At 42.3% G+C, this 23,913-nt stretch overlaps 1 protein-coding gene across 1 annotated transcript in view; it reads left to right on the forward strand.

Annotated features, from left to right (window-relative positions):
• Positions 1-19,633, forward strand: part of LOC137358404 (fibronectin type III domain-containing protein 5-like) — a 265,469-nt gene extending 245,836 nt beyond the window's left edge. Inside the window, exon 6 of the mRNA XM_068024350.1 lies at positions 1-19,633. Coding sequence (XP_067880451.1) covers positions 1-42 — 42 coding nt within the window. The 3' untranslated portion in view covers positions 43-19,633.
• Positions 19,634-23,913: the final 4,280 nt, after the last annotated feature.

A 23,913-nucleotide genomic window follows, 5' to 3' on the forward strand; every position in this document is an offset into this window, starting at 1 on the left:
TTCCAAAATAACACACCAGCAATTAACATCATTGAAGTTTGACTACTGCAGGACGGCACTGTAGATGGAACAAGAATTCAGCAGACTAACGGAACAATGTCTCAACCTGATGAATCCATATTTTGCATTACCAACACCAGTTCTTTATGCCTGAAAGCATGTCATAGCCAAGGCTTTCTTCCTTCAAAGACACCTGCATGGAGACTGAAGCCGTGCATGCAGGATTCCTTCTTCAGCACAAAGGGCCACCAAGGTGACCTGTGCAGATGTCATCCAGGCTCCAGGGACATGCAGTAGTAGCTAAGATCTACATGTAGCTCTGCCAATTTCAGAGCACTCTACTACATAAAAGTCCAGTTGTCATTTGCTGGTCTGCCAATACTCAGATTCTTTGTCAGAGTGCACCAGACTAACAGGACGGTCAGCTTAAGGATTCGACACCCGGAAAGAGTGCAGTTGTGAAATAGCATGGTTCTAAATCTACAGTCAGGGAATTTCCATGCACCCAATGGATTAAACAGGTGAGGGAACAGCAGTATGCTGACCCAGAGGAGATTTTGTAAATGTGCCAACGATATTCAAATGAATCATGTTGTATCCGTCCAATTTGAATCAAACTCTTTAGCTGAGTGTCTAAAAGTCAAATCACATAGAAGATGCCATTTTGCTGATATGGCACAATATTGCAACTTTATTTTTAAATTGCTATAGGATTCAAAACAAACACACACACAGTATATATTATGTATAATATGGAACATCAGTTTTATTATGATTCATTCCATTGAAGTAAAATAACTTTAAAAATAATTTTTAATTACAATAATGTTCAACCCATTACATTGATTCATACTATTCCTGAGAGGAAGATAAACCCTAATAGAGAAAGAGACCTCCCTTAATAGGGTTACTGCTCCCATATGAACCAGGCCTAGCAATTGATGTTAAATTATCCATTATAATATAACACCCTGTGTAATAATAACATTGTAATTAGAAATAACAGAGTTGACCAAGAATAACATCACTACCCTTCTGATTTTTTTGGACAGCTTGATACTTTATAGTTAAAGAGGATTGAACTGTTCAAATGTTGCTCTATGGAAGTGGAAATTTGTCATTCTAAAGGCAGAGTCAGAGCAGCAAAATCCTCTGCAAGGGTTGAAATGCCTGCAATTGAGAATCATTTTAGGTGCCATGCCTGTGGCAATGCAAAATGGTATGGCTGGAATAGCATATCAAATTGACACTACATATCTAAACTTTAACTATTACAATAAGTGAACACTATAAATTCAATACAGTGATTCTTGTCCTTTTTTCATTTTTCCCTACAAATGTGCTATTTTATGACAAAGAGGGATCTCAGGACACTGTTAAATTTTGTTTTGTAACTAGATACCATGGGGTGAGTAGTTCTCAGGGGAACCTGTTCTCTGCTGGTTCTTACCCCTGTGTGAAAGTGACTACCTGCTGGTTGGCACTTATACCTGACAGCATGGGTTACATCAGAAAGACATATGCATAACCAATTTCCTGTGGCATCATGGTGCAGTGCATTGAGCCGACTATGCACTGTGCTGACACTATGCCATCATTAACTGCAGAAACAGAAAATAGCATAATGTAGTCAGGCTGTCCCATGGGATATTGAGTAACACCTGACTTGTAGCTGCTTCTACAAGATGCTCTACAAGCACAATGTGTAGGGGTAATTTTTTTATCTTCACGCCCAAAGAAAATCATTGGGGCTTGCATAGTTAAACTTGTGAGATGTGCTATTTGTATGTGAAGGTTTGCGCTGGGAGTAATGCTTATGAACAATGAGTTTTTCAAATGTATTTTCATAAAGATAGTGTCCCTTTAAAGATTTTTCATCCGTTACTGATTAATTAGGACATGGCTGGATTTTATTTCAGTGACGGGTGTCATGGCGTCGGCCCGGAAGGCTGGGGCGACCCCACCTTGGCCCTTTATCGGACCCCTAGCTGAATTCAATGGTGGGCAGGTAATTAACCGTCCCCTTTAAGGGTCAAGATCCCACCCCAAAAGCTGCCAGCCAATCAGAGGGCTGGCAGTTCAGCACTACTAGCAGCGCCACTGGGGTGGTGGCCACTGCTGGTACTGCAGGAGGCTTGGGACCAGGAGCAGCCGTGGAGCCCTGGACTGCAGGTAAATGGGGTGAGCTCGCTGGGGCCAGTCAGGTAGGCCTCAGCGGGGGTGGTGGGGGTGGCTGGGTGGTTGTTGAGGGCCAGGGGATTGTTGGCGCAGGGGTGGCCTTTGCCACTGGGGGCCATCCGTGAGTCACAGATTGCACAAGCAGGAGGGCCCCTCATCCCCTCGGCCCACAGGGTGGTTGCCTGGTGTTACTGGCCAGTCTCCCCATGTGTTGAAGGTCTTCCCCCCTCCACTGATTAAATGCCAGTGGTGGCAGGAAGAGGCCCTTAAGTGGCCATTAATTGGCCACTTAATGGCCTCGATTCCCAGCAGGAAGGCCATCCTCAGCCTTCCCTATCCCTAACAAAATTGAATGGTGCTGGGAAGGCAATGGGCACTCCACCCCCTGCCTTGCCTCACCATTTTATTGGCATCCCTACCTCTCTGCCCATTCCTAGAGAGCTGATAAAATTCAGCCCATGGTCTTTGAAGTAAAGCTGTGAAAATATTAACATCTAAATGCCTAATGAGTTTTTACGTTATCTCATTTTGTGCTTTTTTTAACTGAGGTGTTAAGACATTTTAACTGAACGGATTAACGCCTCTATCAAAACAGCAGAGAAATGAGTTGTGCTCAAACGCATTAAGCTAATAATTTGCCCAGCATAATTTCAGACAAACGGTTCTCACTGAAAGCAGCATCACACTGAAATAGTTACGTACAAACCCGAACTGGACAATTCTCCGCAAAGGAGATTACTGCTCTCTGCAACAATTTTCCATTTTTCTTTGAAAAACTTCCCCAAAGGTGGCATTTAAGGCAAAAGTTTCCAAAATTCATACCATTGGCGATGCCTTGCAAGAGCCAGTTCATCAGGATATTGTCAGTGCACTGTCATCCATTAAAATCAATGGGCAGGAAATTGCAGGCCATTCATCTGTCTGCTAGAGCCCACCAGTGGCACAGAGTCTTGGAAAATGTCACCCCTATTTTAACAAGATAGGGCATAATGAAAATGCCACATTATCGACTGGGATGTGGAAAATATTTCATCTTGCATGGTATGAATTCATTCCAGACTTCATTATTGCACATTTCAAAATATTATTCCATTTCGAACTCAAACATTTAAGGCTAAAAATTGCAGAGCTCTGCACTAAGCATTGAGAGTACCAAGAATCAGATGTGCTGATCTCTGCACCTAATTCTCCAGTGGAAACTCCCATTGAGTGAAATTCCTTGTCGAGAGCAGAGCCTCATATTTTCCTATAGTATCTTCAATTAAATTAAATCCCATCCATTAGTTTCATCACCTCCATGCAATTGCAACATGCATGATATTTAAACATGTGATTTATTTGAAGATTATTATTGAAGAATATGGATAGTGCCTATCCAAAAGATTTCCTGTCTTCCATACTTCAAAATATAAGGGCCCTGAAATTCCAGCGGGATTTCTGTTTTCAGCCATTTATGGCTTTTCTCGAGGGAGTTCTACTTGAGAAATGAAGCAACAATTAGCAGTCCCTGGAATATCCAGGCTTGGTTATTTAGAAACCATAATGGTGAATGTAATGTGCCTTTTGAAATGTGTCAAGATCTTTCAAAAGAATTATACAGTTCTGTGCTCCGAAATGGGAAGTTCTCAAAGGGCTAAATAGACTTCTTGATATACGCATTATCCACAAAGCTGGTTTAAAATGTAGTTGATTTCTTGTGCCTGTTAGATACCACATGTATATAAAATACCTTCCATTTGGATTTCTTTTCTTTTTAGTCATATATTAAAATCTAGATTTCTTTCTGGATTTGAAAGTTAAAGTACGACTTGTGGTACTTAAAAGTGTACTATATGCTTTTGTTCAGGAGGTGTACATAGACATATCAGGTGGAGATACTGTTCTGTGGAGTTGGATCAAACTAAGACCAGGTTAAAATGGTTAACACTTATTTCATTTTCACTGTCAGATGTGATCACCTCCATCCATATTTTATCCTGAAAAAGCTATATCCAGCAATCAGCCTCTTTCTTGTGGAAATTTTTTTTTTCCAATATACTTATCTTGTTCTTGGTATACTTGAATGTGATCAAAGTAATGGTGTGTAAAAGCATTTTGCAAGTACGTTTTAGAAGCCTTTGTAAATCTAGGGTCAAACCACAAAGTGATCCCTGTTATCCACATTGGTTAAACCTGGTATAGCAGGTTTCGGCTCAGCTTCTCTGTCCTCACTTTATATTTTTAGAATAGAAAGCAGGGTCCTGAACACTCATGGTCATGGCAGGATCATTCTTACTCTGGCACACTATCCGAGGTTAGTGGGTGGTTCAGGGAAACGCTTTCTCTGCTCTGTATCTTACTGCTCTTCAGGAGTTCAGGTCATGATTCCTGCTTGAGCTCCTTCAGGTGCGGCCTTCACCTGCCCTTTGTTGGACCAGCAAGCTTCTTCTCAGTCAGCTTACCAGCTGCCAGTCATGAGAGAGCAGGAAGAAATTAACTCTCAATGCTAGTCCTCAATTTAGTTGAAACCGCTCACCTTATAAGGGGCTGGCAGATGATGCACCTCTCAGAAGGCCCAGCGGAATCTCCAAAATTAGACCAGGATGTGGTGTGTGCAGACCCAGCTTATTTTCCGACTGAGGATCTTCAACCTTCACAATAATTGTTTCTACTGGAGAACCATTGTACTGTGTGGGACCTCCTTTCCTTATCACCTTGCTTACGCTTGGCTTCATTTGTACTCAAGGCCAGGGGCTAGAAATTCCAGCAGCATCATTGTGCTGCCAAAACTGTGACAGCGTGGAGCTTCAGCTCTCAGGTCTGACCTCACTGTGACTCCATCCCAAGTCCCAGCAAAAGGATCATATAAATATTAGGAGTGCACACCAATATTCACTCTTCAATGATGAGCGAGTTACTGGAGAATGGCCACCATCTGAAGAATTATCCCCAGCATGAGTTATTGCCTTCAAGAAAGAGGAGGTAAGGAGAGGAATAGTAAGGAAAAACTGAGAGATAAATAATACAAAAAAGGTGTTCATGAACTTAAAGAAATCTTTTGACTTTGAAAATGAGAGATGATTCAAAAAGGGTGCGTGGGATAGGCCAAATAATTATAGGCCGGTTAGTCTGACCTCGGTGATGGGTAAATTATTAGAATCAATTCTGAGAGACAGGATAAACTGCCACTTAGAAAGGCACGGACTAATCAGGGATAGTCAGCATGGATTTGTTAGGGGAAGGTCATGTCTCACTAACTTGATTGCGTTTTTTGAGGAAGTAACAAGAAGGATTGATGAGGGTAGTGCACTGATGTGGTCTACATGAATTTTAGTAAGGCATTTGACAAGGTCCTGCATGCAGGTTGGTTAGAAAAATGAAAGCCCATGGGATACAGAGGAATGTGTCAGGTTGGATCCAAAATTGAATCAGTGACAGGAAACAAAGGGTACTATTCGACGGATGTTTTTGCGAATGGAAAGTGGTTTACAATGGCGTTTCACAGGGTTTAGTGTTGGGTCCCTTGCTGTTTGTGATATATATTAATGATTTGGACTTAAATGTGGGAGGAATGATTGGAAAATTTGCTGATGACACAAAAATTGGCCATGTAGTTGATAGTGAAGAGGATTGCCATAGACTCCAGAATTATATCAATGGTTTGGTTGAGTGGGCGGAAAAGTAGCAAATGGAATTCAATCCAGAGAAGTGTGAGGTAATGCATTTGGGGAGGGCAAACAAAGCGAAGGAATGCACAATAAACGGGAGGATATTGAGAGAGGTAGAAGAAGTGACAGACCTTAGAGTGCATGTCCCCAGGTCCTGAAGGTGGCAGGACAGGTAGATAGAATGGTGAAGAATGTTTTCCTTTAGTGGCCGAGGTATAGAATACAAAAGCAGGGATGTAATGCTGGAACTGTATAAAACGCTGATTAGGCCACAGCTGGAGTATTGCGTACAGTTCTGGTCACCACATTACAGGAAGGACATAATTACTCTGGACACAGTACAGAGGAGGTTTACATGAATGTTGCCAGGGCTTGAAAATTGCAGTTATGAGGAAAGATTGGATTGGCTAGAGTTGTTTTCCTGAGAACAGAGGAGGCTGAGGAGAGACTTAATTGAGGTGTACAAAATTATGAGGGGCCTAGATAGAGTAGACAGGAAGGACCTGTTTCACCTAGTGGAGAGGTCAATTACCAGGGGGTACAGATTTAAGGTGACTGGTAGAAGGATTAGAGGGGATATGAAAAAAAAAAATTTTCTCCGAGAGGTTGGTGGGTGTCTGGAATTCACTGCCACGAACAGTGGTGGAGGCAGAAACCGTCATCTCTTTTAAAAGGTACTTAGATATGCACCTGAAGTGCTGTAACCTGCAAGGCTATGGACCAGGTGCTGAAAGGTGGAATTTGATTGGCAGCTAGTTTTTCAGCTGGCACAGACACGATGGGTTGAATGGCCTCCTTCTGTGCCGTAATTTTTCTATGGTTAACATGGAAAGAATAATGTAAACCTATGCAAGAACTTGCATTTATATGTAGCTATTATATCCTTAGACTATCCCAACATGACTTACATCAAATTATATTTATAGTGCAGTTACTGTTTTGTAGGAAACACTGTAGCAAGATAAATGACTAGTTAATCTGTTTCTGGAGGTAAAGGATAAATGGTGGCCACAACTCCAAGGCAAGCTACTGTACTTCAAATAGTACCAAGCGATCATTTATGTTCACATCAGACAGTTCAATAGCTCATCTGAAAGACATGATAATGTAGCACTCCCTTAGCACTGTGCTGACGTGTCAACCACAACTGCATGCTTTCATTTTGAAATGGAACCACAAATATCTATCGCTGAAGCAAAAGTCTTACTACTGAGGCAAGGCTGACCTCTAAAGGCATGGATGGTTCAAGAAATCAAGAGGTAATCCCAGGCCTTGGGAAACCTCACAGCTGCAGCAAGGTGAGGATAGCCTCAGGAAGCAATCCTTGTGAACCAGGAGGATCAGGACTGCTTCTTCCAGGTCCCCAAAGCTTTCCTTCAACCCACCACGTTCCCCCCCACCTCCACCCTCAGAGTGAAGGATGGAACCCCACCCCCTGCAGTATGGGATCAGAACCCCCACTCCCAACCCCTCCCACTCCCTGAGGCCACAGACTGGACTGCCTTTGGGATTGGATCTGCCCCCCAGCATTGGGGCTCAGACCTTCCTAATTCTGTGGCCACTTCTACAGCGGTCCCCACCTGACTGAACGCCAAGCCTATCAATCAGGCTGACCTCTGGATGGGGTGATGTAAGACACACCTTGTAGATTTAAAACTCCTCAGCATGCAAGGAAACCCAGGTTTCCAGAATTCCCACCACTACTGGTTGCCACCATCCAACCACCTACTCACCTCCGCACCCGCCGCCACCCCCCCCCCCCCCCGCCCACTGCCCTCCTGCCACTGCTCCCAACAATTCATTCCATTGTATTTTAAAATCTTGGTCAAAAATATTATTTGCAAAAGGATCCATTTGTTAGTGTTATCGAGATCACCTGTATTGTCACCGTGCTGTATTTCCATTTTAATTTAGCTGACAATTTTTCAGACGTGTTTAAATTTGTGATTGTTAGTGATTGCTTTTGGGTAATGCTCTCATCTTAGATATATGGAAAGCACAATTCTTCTGAAGATATAAGTTACCATCACTTGTCTGCATTAAGGGTATCTGTCGCAATAGTTTTGAGTTTCTAATTCATTTAACTGCATTTCAACACAAAACTGATTGCTTGCTACTGATGCTAATGCCACTTTAATCAGACAGTTAATGAATATTTCTGGCATGTTTGTTTCTCCTATCATGCTGACTATTGTAATAGGTAAGTTTTTAGGCCCATTCAAACAAAGCAGTTTAAACTGCTCAAGAGTCAATGTGTGCTATATTACCTGCCGCTCATTGCATTGTGTTGCTTTGTAATGTTATCAAACAGAAGTGTACCTTTATTTTCCTACAGAATTGAGATTCTCCAGCAGGTAGAAATATAAATGAAGAACCTTCAAACTACGCTATTTATAGAGCTCAAAGTTAGCACTCATCAGCATTCGTAATAGCAAAGAACAAATTATTTGAGTTATTTTTGAACCAGAATCAAGCGTTTAAAGAGACTCTAATGACAGCATTGTGTTATGGTTGAGGAGACGGTATCAAGGTCAATGGACACCACAGATAAAATCAGGCATGTTTGTTGAATGGTTATAGAATTAGCATCATAGAAAATTTACAGCCTTCAGCTCATCATGTCTGTACCAGCCAAAAAGAACTATCCAGTCTAATCCCACTTTGCAGCTCTTGGTCCATAGCCCTGTAGGTTACTGCACTTCAAGTGCATATCCAAGTATTTTTTTAAATGAGGAGGTTTTCTGCCTCTACCACCCTTTCAGGGTAGTGAGATCCAGACCTCCACCACCCTCTGGATAAAAAAAATTCTCCTCAACTCCCCTCTAATCCTTCTGCCAATTACTTTAAATTTATGCCCCTGGTTATTGACCTCTCTGCTAATGGAAATATTTCCTTCCTATCCACTCTATCTAGGTCCCTCATAATTTTATATACCTCAATTAAATTTCCCCTCTGCCAAAGGAAATAACCCAAACTATCCAATCTTCCTCATAGCTAAAATTCTCCATCCTGGCAACATCCTCATAAAGTTCCTCTGTACCTTCTCCAATGCAATCACATCCTTCCTGTAATGTGCCCAGAACTGTACGCAGTACTTTAGCCATCGTCCAACTAGTGTTTCATACAGTTCTATCATAACCTCTCTGCTCTTATATTCTATGCCTTGGCCAATAAAGGAAAGTATCCCATATGCCTTCTTGACCACCTTATCTACCTATCCTACAAACTTCAGAGATCAATGGACATAAATTCCAAAGTCCCTCTGTTCCTCTACACTTCTCAATATCCTACCATTTATTTTGTATTCCTTTGTGTTGTTTGCCCTCCCCAAATGCATTACCTCACACTTCTCTGGATTGAATTCCATTTGGCATCTTTCTGCTATCTGACCAGTCCGTTGAAATCTTCCTGCAGCCCACAGCTTTCTTCCTCACTATCAACAACACAATCAATTTTTGTATCATCTGTAAATTTCTTAATCATGCCCCCTACATTTAAGTCTAAATTATTGACATATACAATGAAAAGCAAGGGACCCAGTACCTAAGTACCTGTGGAACCCCACTTGAAACATCCTTCCAGTCACAAAAACACCCGATCATTACCTTTTGCTTTCTGCCACTGAACCAATTTTGGATTCAACTTGCCACGTGCCCTTGAATCCCATGGGCTTTTAGATTTCTGACCAGTCTGCCATGTGGCACCTTGTCAAAAGCCTTGTTAAATTCCATATAGACTACATCAAACACATTACCCTCATCGATCCTCATTGTTACCTCCTCAAAAAATTCCGATTATCAAGTTAATCAGATCAATCAAGTAAGTCAGATTAAAAACCCAAGGAACAGGAAAATCTCATGTTGTATCAGCTGGCTAGCACTGTGGAAATGTGCCCTGATATTCCACAGGGTTTCTACTTAGACAAAGCTGCAAGCTTCAAGGTCCTGAATGGTATTTTGTCTCCCTAATGTGGAGGAGACCGTGGGGCAGCCAAACGCAGATTGACTGAACTGCTGCATGTTTTCATGTTTTTGTTTCACATTTCCAGCATTTGAAGTTTTTTTCTTTTTAATTTTAAACATTGTTCTGACACTCACCACTAGAAAGTAAAACTATTGATCAATTTCTGCAGGGTTTTTCACCAAGAACAACTTACATTGATATAGCGTAATGAAATATCCCAATGTGCTTTACAGAACTAATAAAAAACAAAGTATGACACCAAGCCACATAAGGAGATATTAGGTCAGATGACCAAAAGCTTGGTCAAAGAGGTAGGTTTTAAGGAGTGTCTTAAAGGAGGAAAGCGAAGTGGAGAGGCGGAGAGGTCTAGGGAGAGTATTTCAAAGCTTAGGGCCTAGGCAACTGAAGGCGCGGCCACCAATGGTGGAGCGATTAAAATCAGGGATGCACAAGAGGCCAGAATTAGAGGAGTGCAAATATCTTGAAGGATTGAGGAGATTACAGAGATTGGGAGGGGGCGAGGCCATGGAGGGCTTTGAAAACAAGGATAAAAACTTTAAAATCAAGACGTTGCATGACTCAGAGCCAGTGTAGGTCAGCAAGCACAGGGGTGATAGGGGAACAGGACTTGGTGCAAGTTAAGACACGGGCTGCAGAGTTTGGATGACCTCAAGTTTATGGAGGGTAGAATGTGGGAGACCAGCCAGGAGTGTGTTGGAATAGTCAAGTCTAGAGGTAATAAAGACATGAATGAGGGTTTCAGCAGCACATGAGCTGAGACTGGGGCGAAGTTGGCTGATATTACAGAGGTGGAAATAGGCGGTCTTAGTGATGGTAAGAATATGAGGTCAGAAGCTCATCTCTGGTTCAAATGTGACACCAAGGTTGCGAACAGACTGGCTTAACCTTAGAATGTTGCCAGCAAGCGGGATGGAGTCGGTAGCTAGGAAAAAGAATTTGGACTGGGGACCAAAAAGAATGGCTTCACTCTTCCCAATATTTAATTGGAGGAAAGTTCTGCTCATCCAGTACTGGATGTTGGATAAGCAGTCTGATAATTTAGCAACAGTGAAGGAGTGGAGGGAGGTGGTGATGAGCTAGAGCTGATTGTCGTTAGCATACATGTGAAAACTAATGCTGTGCTTTCGCATTTAATTTTCCCACTTGTGCACCATAATTTCAGTGCAAGAGCCCAGGAAATCCTGAGAAAATGGCTTAAATGGAGTTTGCGCCCTTTTCTGGGATTTCTGCTGCTCTTCTGCCAAAGTTGCAGCAAACAAGCAGGAGAAGGCCCACAGAAATTCACCCCCATAGAAGCAGGCAAAGGCATTCAACCCATCAAGACTGCTCTGCCATTTTTTTAGCCAATTTCCTTCCGGTAGAACCACAAACCTGGTCGTATGGGATCTTTGGTCCACCATTTACAGGGCAAATGATGGGCTGGAGAGCAGGGTTTCCCTGAGCCAGAGCTCTGCTACTGGGAGTCACTGAGGATCCGGTATAATAGTGGCAAATAAGACACCGAGAAACATGAAATGTACCAGCCCCACCAAGGTAACCAGCTATCTTGACCTTTCCACTATGACTGTGCTGTCAGACTGTTTGTCTGGCATTCAATATTGGATGAGCCACAATTTCCTCAGTTGAATACTAGCTCCCACCATACAGCCTGTATCCTTGCCACTAATTCCATTTCCTTCTCCAGCCCCCGTTCCAAGTTAAATCAGATTATTTGCAACCTAGGGGTTTTATTCAATGCTGAGCTGATCTTCAGACTCCATGGGAGAGAAATTCATTCATGCAACAACCGCATCGAGTGGCACTGCACAGACCTATGTCGATTCCCCGGGGGGCAAGCAACTCTGTGGGCCGTTGCCTTTGCGACGTTCCTTATTGATATCATTGAAGAATGCCCCACAAGTCATGTGGGTAAAAGCCGGCAGCGCGACCTTCCCTCAGGGAATCAGGGTTTCTGCAAACAAATTTCTCCTACTACCCACCCCCCCAATCCTTCCATCAGAAAGACCACCTACTTGATCTCTTTAATGTCACCTAACATCAGCCCTTGCCTCAGCTTGTTTGCTGCTGAAACTCTCATCCATGCCCCAGTCACTTCCAGAATCCACAATTCCAATGCTCTGCTTTTACTCACTTGAAAATTATCATTTAATTTCCATTTTTAATGCATTATTCTTGCGTTGTCAGTACTGATACTTAATATTTTAAATTTTACATTGCCACTGCAGATATTTAATACATCAAATCTTATGTTGCCTGTGCTGATATCTTAAGTTTTCTCTCCCAACTTGTTTTGTGGATTTAGCTTCACTTTTGTACATTTTTGTCTCCTTTAGCAGGATTTTTATAATTGCACTATGCAAAGCTTTAGACATGCAAAAGTGCATTGCAGAACATAGGGAGAAATGTTTTATTTGTCATATGTCCCTATTAGTGACATAGGTACAATATATGACAGAAACAGACAGCAATCAGTGCAGTTTGACGGGGAGCAAACCTAGAATTAGTTACTTTCTGACTGAGGAACCAGCTACCACTGTTTCCCAAATTCTGGGAAATGATTCTAGGGGAAGCAAGGTGCAAAGTATGATTGATGGAGCATGAGGACTGTCACCTTAAGTCAGCTTTCTCCTTCCAATTGTCGTGCTTTGGTAGAAGCAGATCCAGACAGCGAATTAGTCATATCATAGAAGCCTGCCATATAGTAATCAATCTTCTGTAATATATTTATAATTTAAACTAATACTATGTGCAAAATTGCAATAAAAGAAACAGATATATTCTTAGATACTATGATAATATATTTGCTATAATATATATATTCATATGTTTGATATAGAGGACTAAGAGGAAATTAACTAGTTATAAATGAGGAAAAGAGTGAAGTAAAGTAAAATGCTGCCATTATTAATATAACCATCAGGAAAGACTGAACAGGCTGTGCCTCGTTTCTCCAGAAACAGAAGGCTGAGAGATGGCCTAATAGACATCTTTAAGATTCTGAAGGAGTTTGATAGGGTAGACATGGAGATTATGGGCTGCATTTACATTGCTGCCGCCAAAATCGGCAGTGGGCATAAACAATAGCAGTTTATCTGCGCGCATCACACATCGCAGAGCTGCTGTGATATTAAACGTGGCGATTCATTTAAATGGCCGGGGCAGACCACCCACCCTGATGACATGGAGGGGGCGGCTGGTCCGTCCCCATCAATGGCATCAGCTGCCTTTGCGCAGCCACTGACGCCATTTTTAAAGGTGTTACGACCAGGTGAGAAAGGTGTCTAAGGGTCTCTTTCAGCCTTCACCTGGACTTGCTGTAACAGGGTTTAATTTCAAACACACTGTGTTTTGAGCTTCCCCTTGGTGAATCCTTGTTCACTACTTTCCAATTATAAGGCAAAGAAATGAGCACAAACAGTTGGTCTTAAGTTTAAAGAAGAAAAGTGAAATTTATTAAAACTTAAACTCTAATTCGGTTAACGCCTATGGATACACACTGCACCCCAGCTAGTATACATACGCAATATGCAAATGCAAATAGAGACAGAAAAGAGCTGAAGAAAAATAGAGAGGTTTGAGGCAGTATCAGAAGAGTTTCTTGTTACTGTGCTTCAAGCTCACTGTAGTTCTTTTGTAGGCAGTTCTTGCTTGTAGGTAATTCTTGCTTTTCGTTGGGGCCCAGTATTCTTCTTAAACCTTGTTCACTGTAGGAGACCTTTCTCTCTTGGTTTCATGTGGCTTCAACAGGTCTTCAGTTCCTTGAGTAAGAGACAGGAGAGAGGTCTTTTCCAGTCCAGAAGCAAACAGCTTTCTGAGTTTTTAAAACTCTACGGCAAGTTCAAATTCAAATTCAAAAAAACTCCAACAGCCAATTAGTCATGTGACTAAACTGGTCTGACCAGGTCTGTTTGTGTATTGGGCCATCTGAGCAGTTGAACCGGAATGCTGGCCTCTCCACCTTCAACGTCTGGTAATCAAAAGTCCATTGTGGATTAAATTGGAGCAGGGAGTAGCCCCTTTGTCCTTTCCAAGTACTTTCCTTTATTATGCAAATGTCTTTCCACACAAGGGAATGTTTTTTTTTAAAAAAACAAGTTCTTTCTTTACTCCAGTAACAGTTTAAAAATCAATGTTCATGTGGTGAAATTAATGTCTCATTCTTGGCAGATGGGGCCTACATGACAAAGGCCTTCAAGCCCTAACTTTCAATTTAAATATTTAAAGTTAAGTTTAATGAAAAAATTTAAATCCATTTAAATTGCCCCTCTCCCCCCCCAATAACCGTAAAATGCATTGCTTGTCCTCTCCCCACCCAAAACACTTCCCCTGCCCACCTGACCTTCCCCCGCCACCACCAAAGTTCATTAACTGTGCACCGTAACCCTTCTCACCTTCCCCTACACCAATCAGATGAGTTTGACCCTGCTCCCCCCACTCCCGCACTGGAAAACCTACCTGTTTCCCCCCCCCCCCCCAACCACCATTGCGCCTCAGTTCCCCGGACAGGGATTCTAAGGCATGGGAATGGCGGCCATTGTCACCAATATCATTCCGGGACGGAAGGCAGAAGTTAATTAATTCAGGTATTTAAATTAATTTACATATTGAAATTGGGCTCCCATCACTGAGCGGCACGGGGGCCGCCACGAGGCCTTGCCACCTCTGGCAATATGGGGCCGGGCCTTCCTGGCATCAAAGTCTGTGGCGGGCCTCTGCCGTAGGCATTTTCCAGCCCCCCTGTCACAACTCCCAACATCGGGGGGAGTCTGTAAAATTCAGCCCTATGTTTCACTTGTGGGAGTCCAAAACTAGAGACCATAAATATGATAGTCACTAATAAATCCAATAAGAAATTTAAAAGAAACTTCTTTACCCAGAGAGTGTTTAGAATGTGGAACATGCCACCACAAGGAGTAGTTGAGGCAAATAGCTTAGATGCATTTAAGGGGAAGCTAGTAAAGTGCTTGAAGTAAAGAATAGAAGGTTATGCTGATTGTGTTAGATAACATAGAGTGGGAGGAGGCTTGTGTGGAGCATAAACACCAGCATTGACCAATTGGGCTGAATGGCCTGTTTCTGTGCTGTAAATTCTGTGTAATTTAAGGTAATTCTATACCATGAAACAACAACAACATTAGGCATCTATCTATATTGTTATGTCTGTGTAAATATGATATAGTGTTGCTGCTTTCTTTGCAGAAATAGAGATCTTGTTTTCTTCAATTCATCATATCACAGAATCTACCCAGTTATATTCTAGATACCGTTGTCCTTGCAGTCTACCCAGTCAGGCAATCAGATCCCAGAACTACCTTGTAGGGTCAATTCCAATTGGTTCCTTCCCTAAAATAGCTAAACATTCTACCATGACACTTTGTCATCCATCCCTACAATATACTCCCAAATGTAAAATTTATAAGAAAAACATTAAAACTTCAACAATTCAGAACAAAAATTGCAAATCTACTAATCGCATCTTCTGATCACCTGAGCAACACACCCTGAGACATATTCCCCTGAGACATTTACTTTTCCCACTAGCACAGATCCACCAAAGCCCCTTTAACCCATGCCTCAGTACATCTCAAGGCTGCTTTGCAAATGACATGTCCAGCAGATCAAAGATATACATCAAGACCACTTTGAGAGCTCCCCTTCCCTTTCACTACCCTGAGTGCTCTTTCCTCCATCCCAATTACACACTCTCCTTACTTTTCCCCAAGTGTATTCTACATCAAACTGTATCCCTGTACTAACTGGTCCTGCTATATTCCAGATCCTCCTCATTTCTATTTCTGTTCTGAATGCTTCCTAATGTGCCCCAACTGCTTGTCGCCTGGCCTTTAGATTCTTCCTGCTCTCAACCTCTGACCTACCGAAGCAGGTATGGTGACCATAGGCTGGATTTTGTGCTGGAGGTGGAGCTCCCAGCGCCGGCCGAAAAGATATTTGTCCTCCCCAGAGCGATCCTCCAGTCTTTTTGAATCGTAGTTTTAGGAGGCAGGATCCACGAACCTTTAAAGAACAGTAGTAGGTGAGGCAGGGGTCACTGGGGCCATTATGGAAGGACCCGGTAATGGGGGTTGGGGAGGTGGTTGTGCAGTCCAAGGGCAGGGGGGTCCCGGGTGGTAAAGTTGTTCTGGTTGGGCTCCTCCATGGGTCACAGATTGCCCACAAAGGTGGGACACCCCCCACAAGCCCGCAGCGAGGACATCTCATTTTACAAGGCCCCCCCCACAACTGCTGCCGCTGGTAAGATCCCAGCATTGGTGGGAAGAGGCCCGTAATTGGCCGATAATTGGGCACTTAAGCACCTCAATTCACCTCTGGGCGAGAAGGCCATCATTGGCCTAACTCACTCCGGGACGATTGCTGTACGACAGGGAGGGGACGGGCCCTCCGCCCTGCTGCCACCTCACCCGCCCGCCTCCTGCCATGATAGTCTGTGCCCCCCCCGCCTCCAATCTCACCTTAGGGGGCCTCACAAAATTCTGGCCCATATCCTAGTTAACCTGCAACAAACGTTTGTCATGGAGTTCAATCATAAATAATTGCCACTGAATTAGACTTTTGAGGACACTTGCCTCCTACTTTCACAGGGCAATCAAGGTTGATCAAAAAGAGACTTTATCTTCATCTTGTTTCACCTCTTTGAGCATCCTGCTGCCTTCACTCTGTACATAACAGTCCAGGGAACAAAGATAGAGAAAAAGAGCTAAAGGCAACATAAAAATAGAACGGAAATTCAAAATCAATGGAAGCTGGTAGAAAAAAAGTACGAGGTAAAGAGAAAAGAAAAAAAATGGACAAAATTCTAAAGAGGAAGGGAAGGAAGAAAAAAAAGGAGGGAGGAGATAGAAAATGAAAGGAAAACGTAGGAAATGAAAAGGAAGAGAAAGAAGGCAAGGAAAGCTTTTAAATGAAGAATCACCTGTTCAACACAATTACTCTTGACTCCTTCCTTGACCTCCTCAATGTTGATTTGTATTTTTAAAAATTTTAATCCAGAAGCAACATCAGGAGAGATACAGATATGGAGACCATGGGCTGAATTTTGTGTTGGAGGTGGGGCTCCCAGTGCCAGGCTGAAAAGGTGGGTGGATCCCCGCCTCTGCCTTTTCATTCCTAACCATCAATAAGTCATTTTTTTAAAAAAAAGAGAAATGAGCAATTTAGAGGCGGAGGGCTGGAATAGTTTAAGGATATCATCTGATGGTTGGAAATAAATTAAACCCTTTATCTGTCTATAATTTCTTCATCCTATGCATTTTATTTCCCCTAATAAAAGTTAAAGTACTGCTGGAACACATTAATGAAAGAAGCAATTGTGATGTTGCCATACCAAAATAAAATGGTCACATGATTGATGTGTTGGAAATGTGAAAGCTTAAGTGCTCCCCAAAAGCACAGCTGAATAAATAAGCTGCATATTATTGTAGCAAACTGTATAGAACAGGAAGATCACCGTTTTCTGCTCAATTGGCCAACCTCAGCTGGAGTGGCAATGGGAGTGCTCCAAAAGAAGAAATTATCCATGGCCCCCATGCAGTAGCCCCAACTGGAAAATATATATGCGCAGGTATTGGATGCGGGCACAATCTGGCTCGACTGAGGTGTTATTTACGGCTTGCTGCTACTCATTGTCTAAACCTCTGCACAGAAAATGGTCAGTTTGCTGAGGTACTGGAATACAAATAGGCCCTAAGGAATTGTACCCGAGCATGAATCAACCCCTTTAAAAGGTATGGGCAGATAATTAGACAAGGAGGAAACAAGCTCTTTCCCAGCTGTAAAACGGAGTTCTAACTATACTAAGAGATCGAAAACCCTCTTGCCAATAATTCTAGTGTAGATGTTAAGGCTGAGTACAAAATGGGAAATCTAGTTGTGCTCATGTGCCATTTTTAGCTAAAACTACTGGCTGGAGGACTATTGCCCTCAAATCCCACGCTGTATTACAACAGACTATTTTTGTGCAACATTCTTTCAAATGCTAGGGAAGCTGAGAGCGTTGTTACATTAAGACCACTGCTTCATTTACGATAATGATTCAGAAAATGTCCCACCACTTATCGTGCAGCAAATTACAATGGTGCAAATTTGAAAATACAGGGCTTAAAAAGGTTTTATTATTTGGAGTTGATGAACTTACAGTTCTAGGGGCTGCAACAAATTACAGCTTGAATGTAGAATGTGGTTGAGCTGTATAGATCCAGTATGTATATACTACATTGTGGCATGACATAGTAAAGTATGAATAATATTGGAAACTGTTTTTAAAAAAGGTATTCTGTTATGTCAGAGGATTTGCCTGTATGGCACTGAAATGTTGAATTAGTGGGCCCTGCTCACAGGTACAGTGAACTGCTTTATATATTCTGACATTGGAGTCAAAAGTGAATAATAATTTGTCTGTTTGTGAATTTTCTCTGCATGCTGTAAATCATCCGTATTTTTGTACGAGTTGTTCTTCTGAACAATACGGGTTAATCACTCCAGTGTTCTCCACAGAGGCCATGCTCCATCACTTTGAGGTGTAGTTCTTTCTGCTGGTACTTTTACTACAAGTTATCATGGGCACAAAATAGGAAATCCTATGTTGCTAAATGTTAAAATTAGCAACAGGAGGAATTTCAACCGCCACCACCTTCTCCACGGCAACTCGGGATGGGCAATACCAGCCTTGTCAGCGATGCCCACATCCTGAGAATGAATTTTTAGAATATCTTATTTTACCACCCAACTTCCACATTTGCCAGCATTCTTGATCCTGAGGAGCAAGTATATGTTTTGGAAAGATAATTTTTGTCGTCAAATATATTCAGCATAGAAATATAGGGAAAACATGTCAAAAGCAAAACTGCAATGTTTAAAAGGAGCAGCAAGCTTTAATTGTTTTAAAGTAGTATATTTATTGTACCTTCATTGCTCCGGAAGGAAATGTAAAAATTAGCTGCACTGACAGACAATAGTATTTGTCTTTCTAAAATGGATCAGAAACTGGGTCAGCAAGGGAGTTCTCTCTGCCCAGCTCAATGTATGTTGAAAGGGATGACCTAGTAGGGTTGGCCTTTTCACCTTTTCACCTCTGGACTGGGTCTGAATCCAGCCCAGTCCAATAGGATGAAAGCCTTTTCTGTGTGTTAGGTATAAGGGTCTCACATGAAATAGGTTTGGGTATTCTCAACAGAGTTCTTGGTGGGGCCTTGACCCAAAGCATCAAACAGCACCTAGTCTGGCATGAAATGGGACTAAACTGGTAGACTCACTCAGACAGGTTCATGGATGTCTGTGCAGGAAATGAATAAAATGCCACAACACTTCAGTAAAGAGTTCTGTTCTAAATTGAGGTCAAAGCATATTGTTAAGGTGGAGTAAACATTGACGTGAGAGTAATTAATTCTGACACCACATGCCCAGCAATTCAATAAGATTCACTGAATAAATATTATTGATAAAATTAACTGGTAAATCATTAGGACATAGAATCACAATATTAAATATTTTACTGCCAGCAATGTCAGTTTGGCAGTGTAACCTGATTAATCAATTATGAAAAAATTGGTATAATGTCTCAGTGACTTGTTAGAATGTATAAGTTATATGTATTGTCCTGGCCAAGTCCACTTGTGGAGAGAAATCAAATAGAGCCCATTCCATCCAGAGGCAAAATGTAGAAGTGATTTTAATATTTAAAAATCTTTTAATATTGTGTTTCTGTACTCTGAAGATTTATGCGTAATTGAAATTATAAGTACCTGAGCCAAGAACTATTTGCAAATATTATACTAAGAATTATGATAAATGTTAATTTCAACCTGTTTTATACAACTATATATATATACTAATAAAAGTATTATACATTTTAAAAAAGCCTTTGGATTTTTATTTGTAAAATAAAATTGTGACATTAAGGGACTAGATGCAATTAATGTTTAGCCAACGTTGAACTTTCAAATTCCTAACTTCACCTGTCTTACACGTCAGTGTTGGACCAGGGAATATTATCCTTGATGAACTTATGGCAATATGTTTAATATTCCTTTTTATACAGAATGATAGAATTTTGAATATAAAAGGGTGTTCAAATCTTACTGAAACAATACCTATCATTTTTCCAACATTGCCACTGAGTCCAACCACAGTATTTGGAATGGATACTTCGGCTTAAAATTGCATACATTTTGTGGGAAAAAGTAATGTATTTTAACCAACGCAAGCCAAATGACCACATACAAAAGCAAAATATATTATTGATAGCTCAATACAGGAGGCAAAAGCACAATCATCACGTGACATAAATTTCCCAAAAATATATTGCACACTTCACCATTTCTGGCATTGTAAAATTGCTCATACCCAAGCCATATTCTTCAAACATCAGCGCTTCATTTATTTATTCATATTTTGTACAGTATATTGAATAATGCATACAATTGCTTCCTAAAGTTTCCTGCTTTGGTCATTTCTGTACCACGCCCACTGAAAGAGCAAATTAGGAAATTTGCTAAAATAAAAGCAAAATACTGCAGATGCTGGAAATTTGAAATAAAAACAGAAGTGCTGGAAATATTCAGCAGGTCGGGCAGCATCTGTGGAGAGAGAAGCAGAGTTAACGTTTCAGGTCTGTGACCTTTCATCAGAACTGGCAAAGTTTAGAAATGGAATAAGCTTTGAGAAAGTGGAAGGCAGGGGGGTGGGGGGTGAAGAAGAACAAAAGGGAAGGTGTGTGATAGGGCAGAGGGTAGGAGAGATTAAATGATAAAGATGTCATGGAACAAAGGCGAAGGGAAAGCTAATCGTTGTACTAAAAAAACAAAGCGTTAGTCCAGAGAAAGTATTAATGGCAGAACAATGACCAACTCTGTCTAAAAGCAAAAACATGAAAAGCAAGTTTAAGACAGGCACATGGTTAAAAAATAAAATTAAATTAAATTTAAAAAAGGCAGTCATGCTTTGAAATTGTTGAACTCAATATTTAGTGCAGAAGGCTATAGAGTGCCTAATCGGAAAATGAGGTGCTGTTCCTCGAGCTTGCGTTGAACTTCACTGGAACACTGCAGCAGGCCAAGGACAGAATCGTGGAAATGAGAGCAGGGTGGCGAATTAAAATGGCAAGCAACCGGAAGCACGGGGTCATGCTTGTGGACTGAGTGAAAGTGTTCTGCAAAGCGGTCACCCAATCTGAGTTTAGTCTCCCTAGCGTAGAGGCAACTGCATTGTGAGCAGCGAATACAGTATACTAAATTGAAAGAAGTAAACCGTTGCTTCACCTGGAAGGAGTGTTTGAGGCCTTGGATAGTGAGGAGAGAGGAGGCAAAAGGGCAGGTATTACAGCCCCTTCGATTGCATGGGAAGGTGCCATGGGAACAGGACAAGGGCTGGGGGTGATGGAGGTCCAGACCAGAGTGTCGCAGAGGGAATGCTCCCTTTGGAATGCTGAAAGGGCAGGGGAGGGGGAGACGTGTTTGGTAGTGGCATCACGCTGGAGGTGGCGGAAATGGTGGAGGATGATCCTTTGGATGTGAAGGCTGGTGGGTCGGAAAGTGAGGACAGGGGAACCCTGTCGCAGTTCTGGGAGGGAGGGGAAGGGGTGAAGGCAGAAGTGTGGGAAATGGGTCGGACACAGTTGAGGGCCCTGTCAATCACAGTGAGGGGAATGCTCGGTTGAGGAAAACAGAAGACATATCAGAAGTTGGGAAGGTTGCATCATCAGAACTGATGCATCAGAGACGGAGAAACTGGGAGAATGGAATGAAGTCCTTACAGAAAGCAGGGTGTGAAGAAGTGTAGTCGAGGTAGCTGTGGGAGTCGTTGGGCTTATAATAAATATTAGTGGGCAACCTATCCCCAAAAATGGAGACAGAGAAGTCGAGGAAAAGAAGCCAAGTGTCGGAGATGGATCATGTGAAGGCGAGAGAAGGGCAGAAATTGGAAGAAAAGTTGATGAAGTTTTCCGGTTTGGGGGCGAGAACAGGAAACTGTACCGATACAGCCATTAACAGAACCAGAAAAAGAGGTGGGGGAGGGGGCCTGAGCAGGACTGAAACAAAGAAGTTGGCAGTACCCAGAACTGAACCCGGGTCACTGGAGCTGTGAGGGTGCGGTGCTAACCACTGCGTCACTGTGCTGCCCGTTTCAGTGAACATCCACGCAAGCTTGAGGAACAGGACCTCATCTTCCAAATAGGCACTCTACAGCCCTCTGGACTCAACATTGATTTCAACAATTTCAGAGCATGACTGCCTTTTTTAAAATTTAATTTAATTTTTCATCATGTGCCTGTCTTAAACTTGTTTTTCATGTTTTTGCTTTTGGACAGAGCTGTTCATTATTCTGCATTTAACACTCTCTCTGGACTAATGCTTTGTTTTTTTTTACTACAACTATTAGCACTCCCTTTGCCTTTGTTCCATGACATCTTTGTCATTTAATCCTTCCTGCCCTCTGCCCTTTTATTCTTCTTCCCCTCCCCTCCCCCACCTTTCACTTGCTCAAAGCCTATTCCATTTCTAAACTTTGCCAGTTCTGATGAAAGGTCACAGACCTGAAATGTTAGGCTGAATTTTACAAGCCCTGTGGCATCGGGGATTGTGGCAGGAGAGCCCGGAAAAGTCTTCCAGGAGAGGCCCGCCACGACCTGCAACGCCAAGAAAGCCCTGTCGCATTTTACCGGCGGCAGTGAGGTCTCATTGCGGCTCCATGCTGCGTGGTGGCAGGGCCTTCATTTCAATATGTTAATGAAGGTTAATGCATGCAAATTAACTTACCTTGTCCCGGCAGCCATCTAATACCAATATTCCGGCCAGCGGCCGGAACTCCCATGTCTTCGGAACTCCATTCCGAGGCGTGACACTGGTGGGGAGGGGGGAGGAGTGAAATTTTCAGGGCGGGGGGTGGGGGGAATGGGGATTAACCCTTCCATTGGCTGAGGGGATGGTGGGAAGGGGTTGAAGGGCAAAGTTACAATGTTTGGGGGGCAAAGTTGATGATTAGGAAGAAGAGGTTTTCTGGTGGGTGAATACATGAAATGGCCATTGGAGGGTTGGGTGAGGGGCCTCGATTTATTAATAACGTTTTCAATTTCACTTTTCCAAAAATGTGAATTTAAAAATTTAAAGTAAGGGTAAGGGCTTGCAGCCCTTTAAAAATGGTGCCTGCGCAATGGCGCCGGGCGCTGTTGCCGAGGACGGAGCAGCCACCCCTCTACGTCATCGGGGGCGGATGCTCTTCTCCTCCATTTAAATGAGTCCCCGTGCGAAATATCACGGGGTCTTAGTCATGGCGCATCCGTGCAGGAAGACCGCCATGATCAGAGTGCGCCGTCACGATTTGCTGCGCGCTCATAAAATTCAGCCCATTAACTCTGCTTCACTCTCCACAGATGCTGCCAGACCTGCTGAGTATTCCCAGCACTTTGTTTTTATTTAGGAAATTTGCTGATTGCTGATTTGCTGATCTTTTTGTAATTTAACTCTTGGAGTCCCAAGTCATCTTAGTAGATCTATGTTGCACTCCCATTAAGGCCAATATATCCTTCCTAAGGTGTGGTGCCCAGAGCTGCTCACAGTACTCCAAGAGTCATCTAACCAGGGCTTTGTATAGATGAAGCACGACTTCTACCCCCAGTCCTCTAGATATAAAGAACAGCATTCCATGAGTCATTTTGAGTATTTTCTGCACCTGTTCATGCCATTTTAATGATCTATGTATCTAGACACCCACATTACCCCCTTCCCAAGTCTCTTTGGGTGTCCACTGTTTCTATCTTTTCATTATTTAGTAAGTATCACCTTTTTTTTTTGGATCCAAAGTAGATAACCACACATTTGCCTGCATTGAAATCCATTTGCCCACAGATTTGTTCATTCTTTGTAATTTTACGCTTTGATCTACACTGCTTACAATACTGCCTATCTTTGTCTCATCAGCAAATTTGGATATATGGCTTTCTATCCCATTATTTAAATGGTCAATAACTATGGTGAATAGTTGAGGTCCCAACACAGATCCTTCCAGGACTCTATTATTTTATTTAGAGATACAGCACTGAAACAGGCCCTTCAGCCCACCAAGTCTGTGCCAACCAGCAACCACCCATTTA

Source organism: Heterodontus francisci, chromosome 3 (assembly GCF_036365525.1).
Source record: "Heterodontus francisci isolate sHetFra1 chromosome 3, sHetFra1.hap1, whole genome shotgun sequence".
Lineage (NCBI taxonomy): Eukaryota > Metazoa > Chordata > Chondrichthyes > Heterodontiformes > Heterodontidae > Heterodontus > Heterodontus francisci.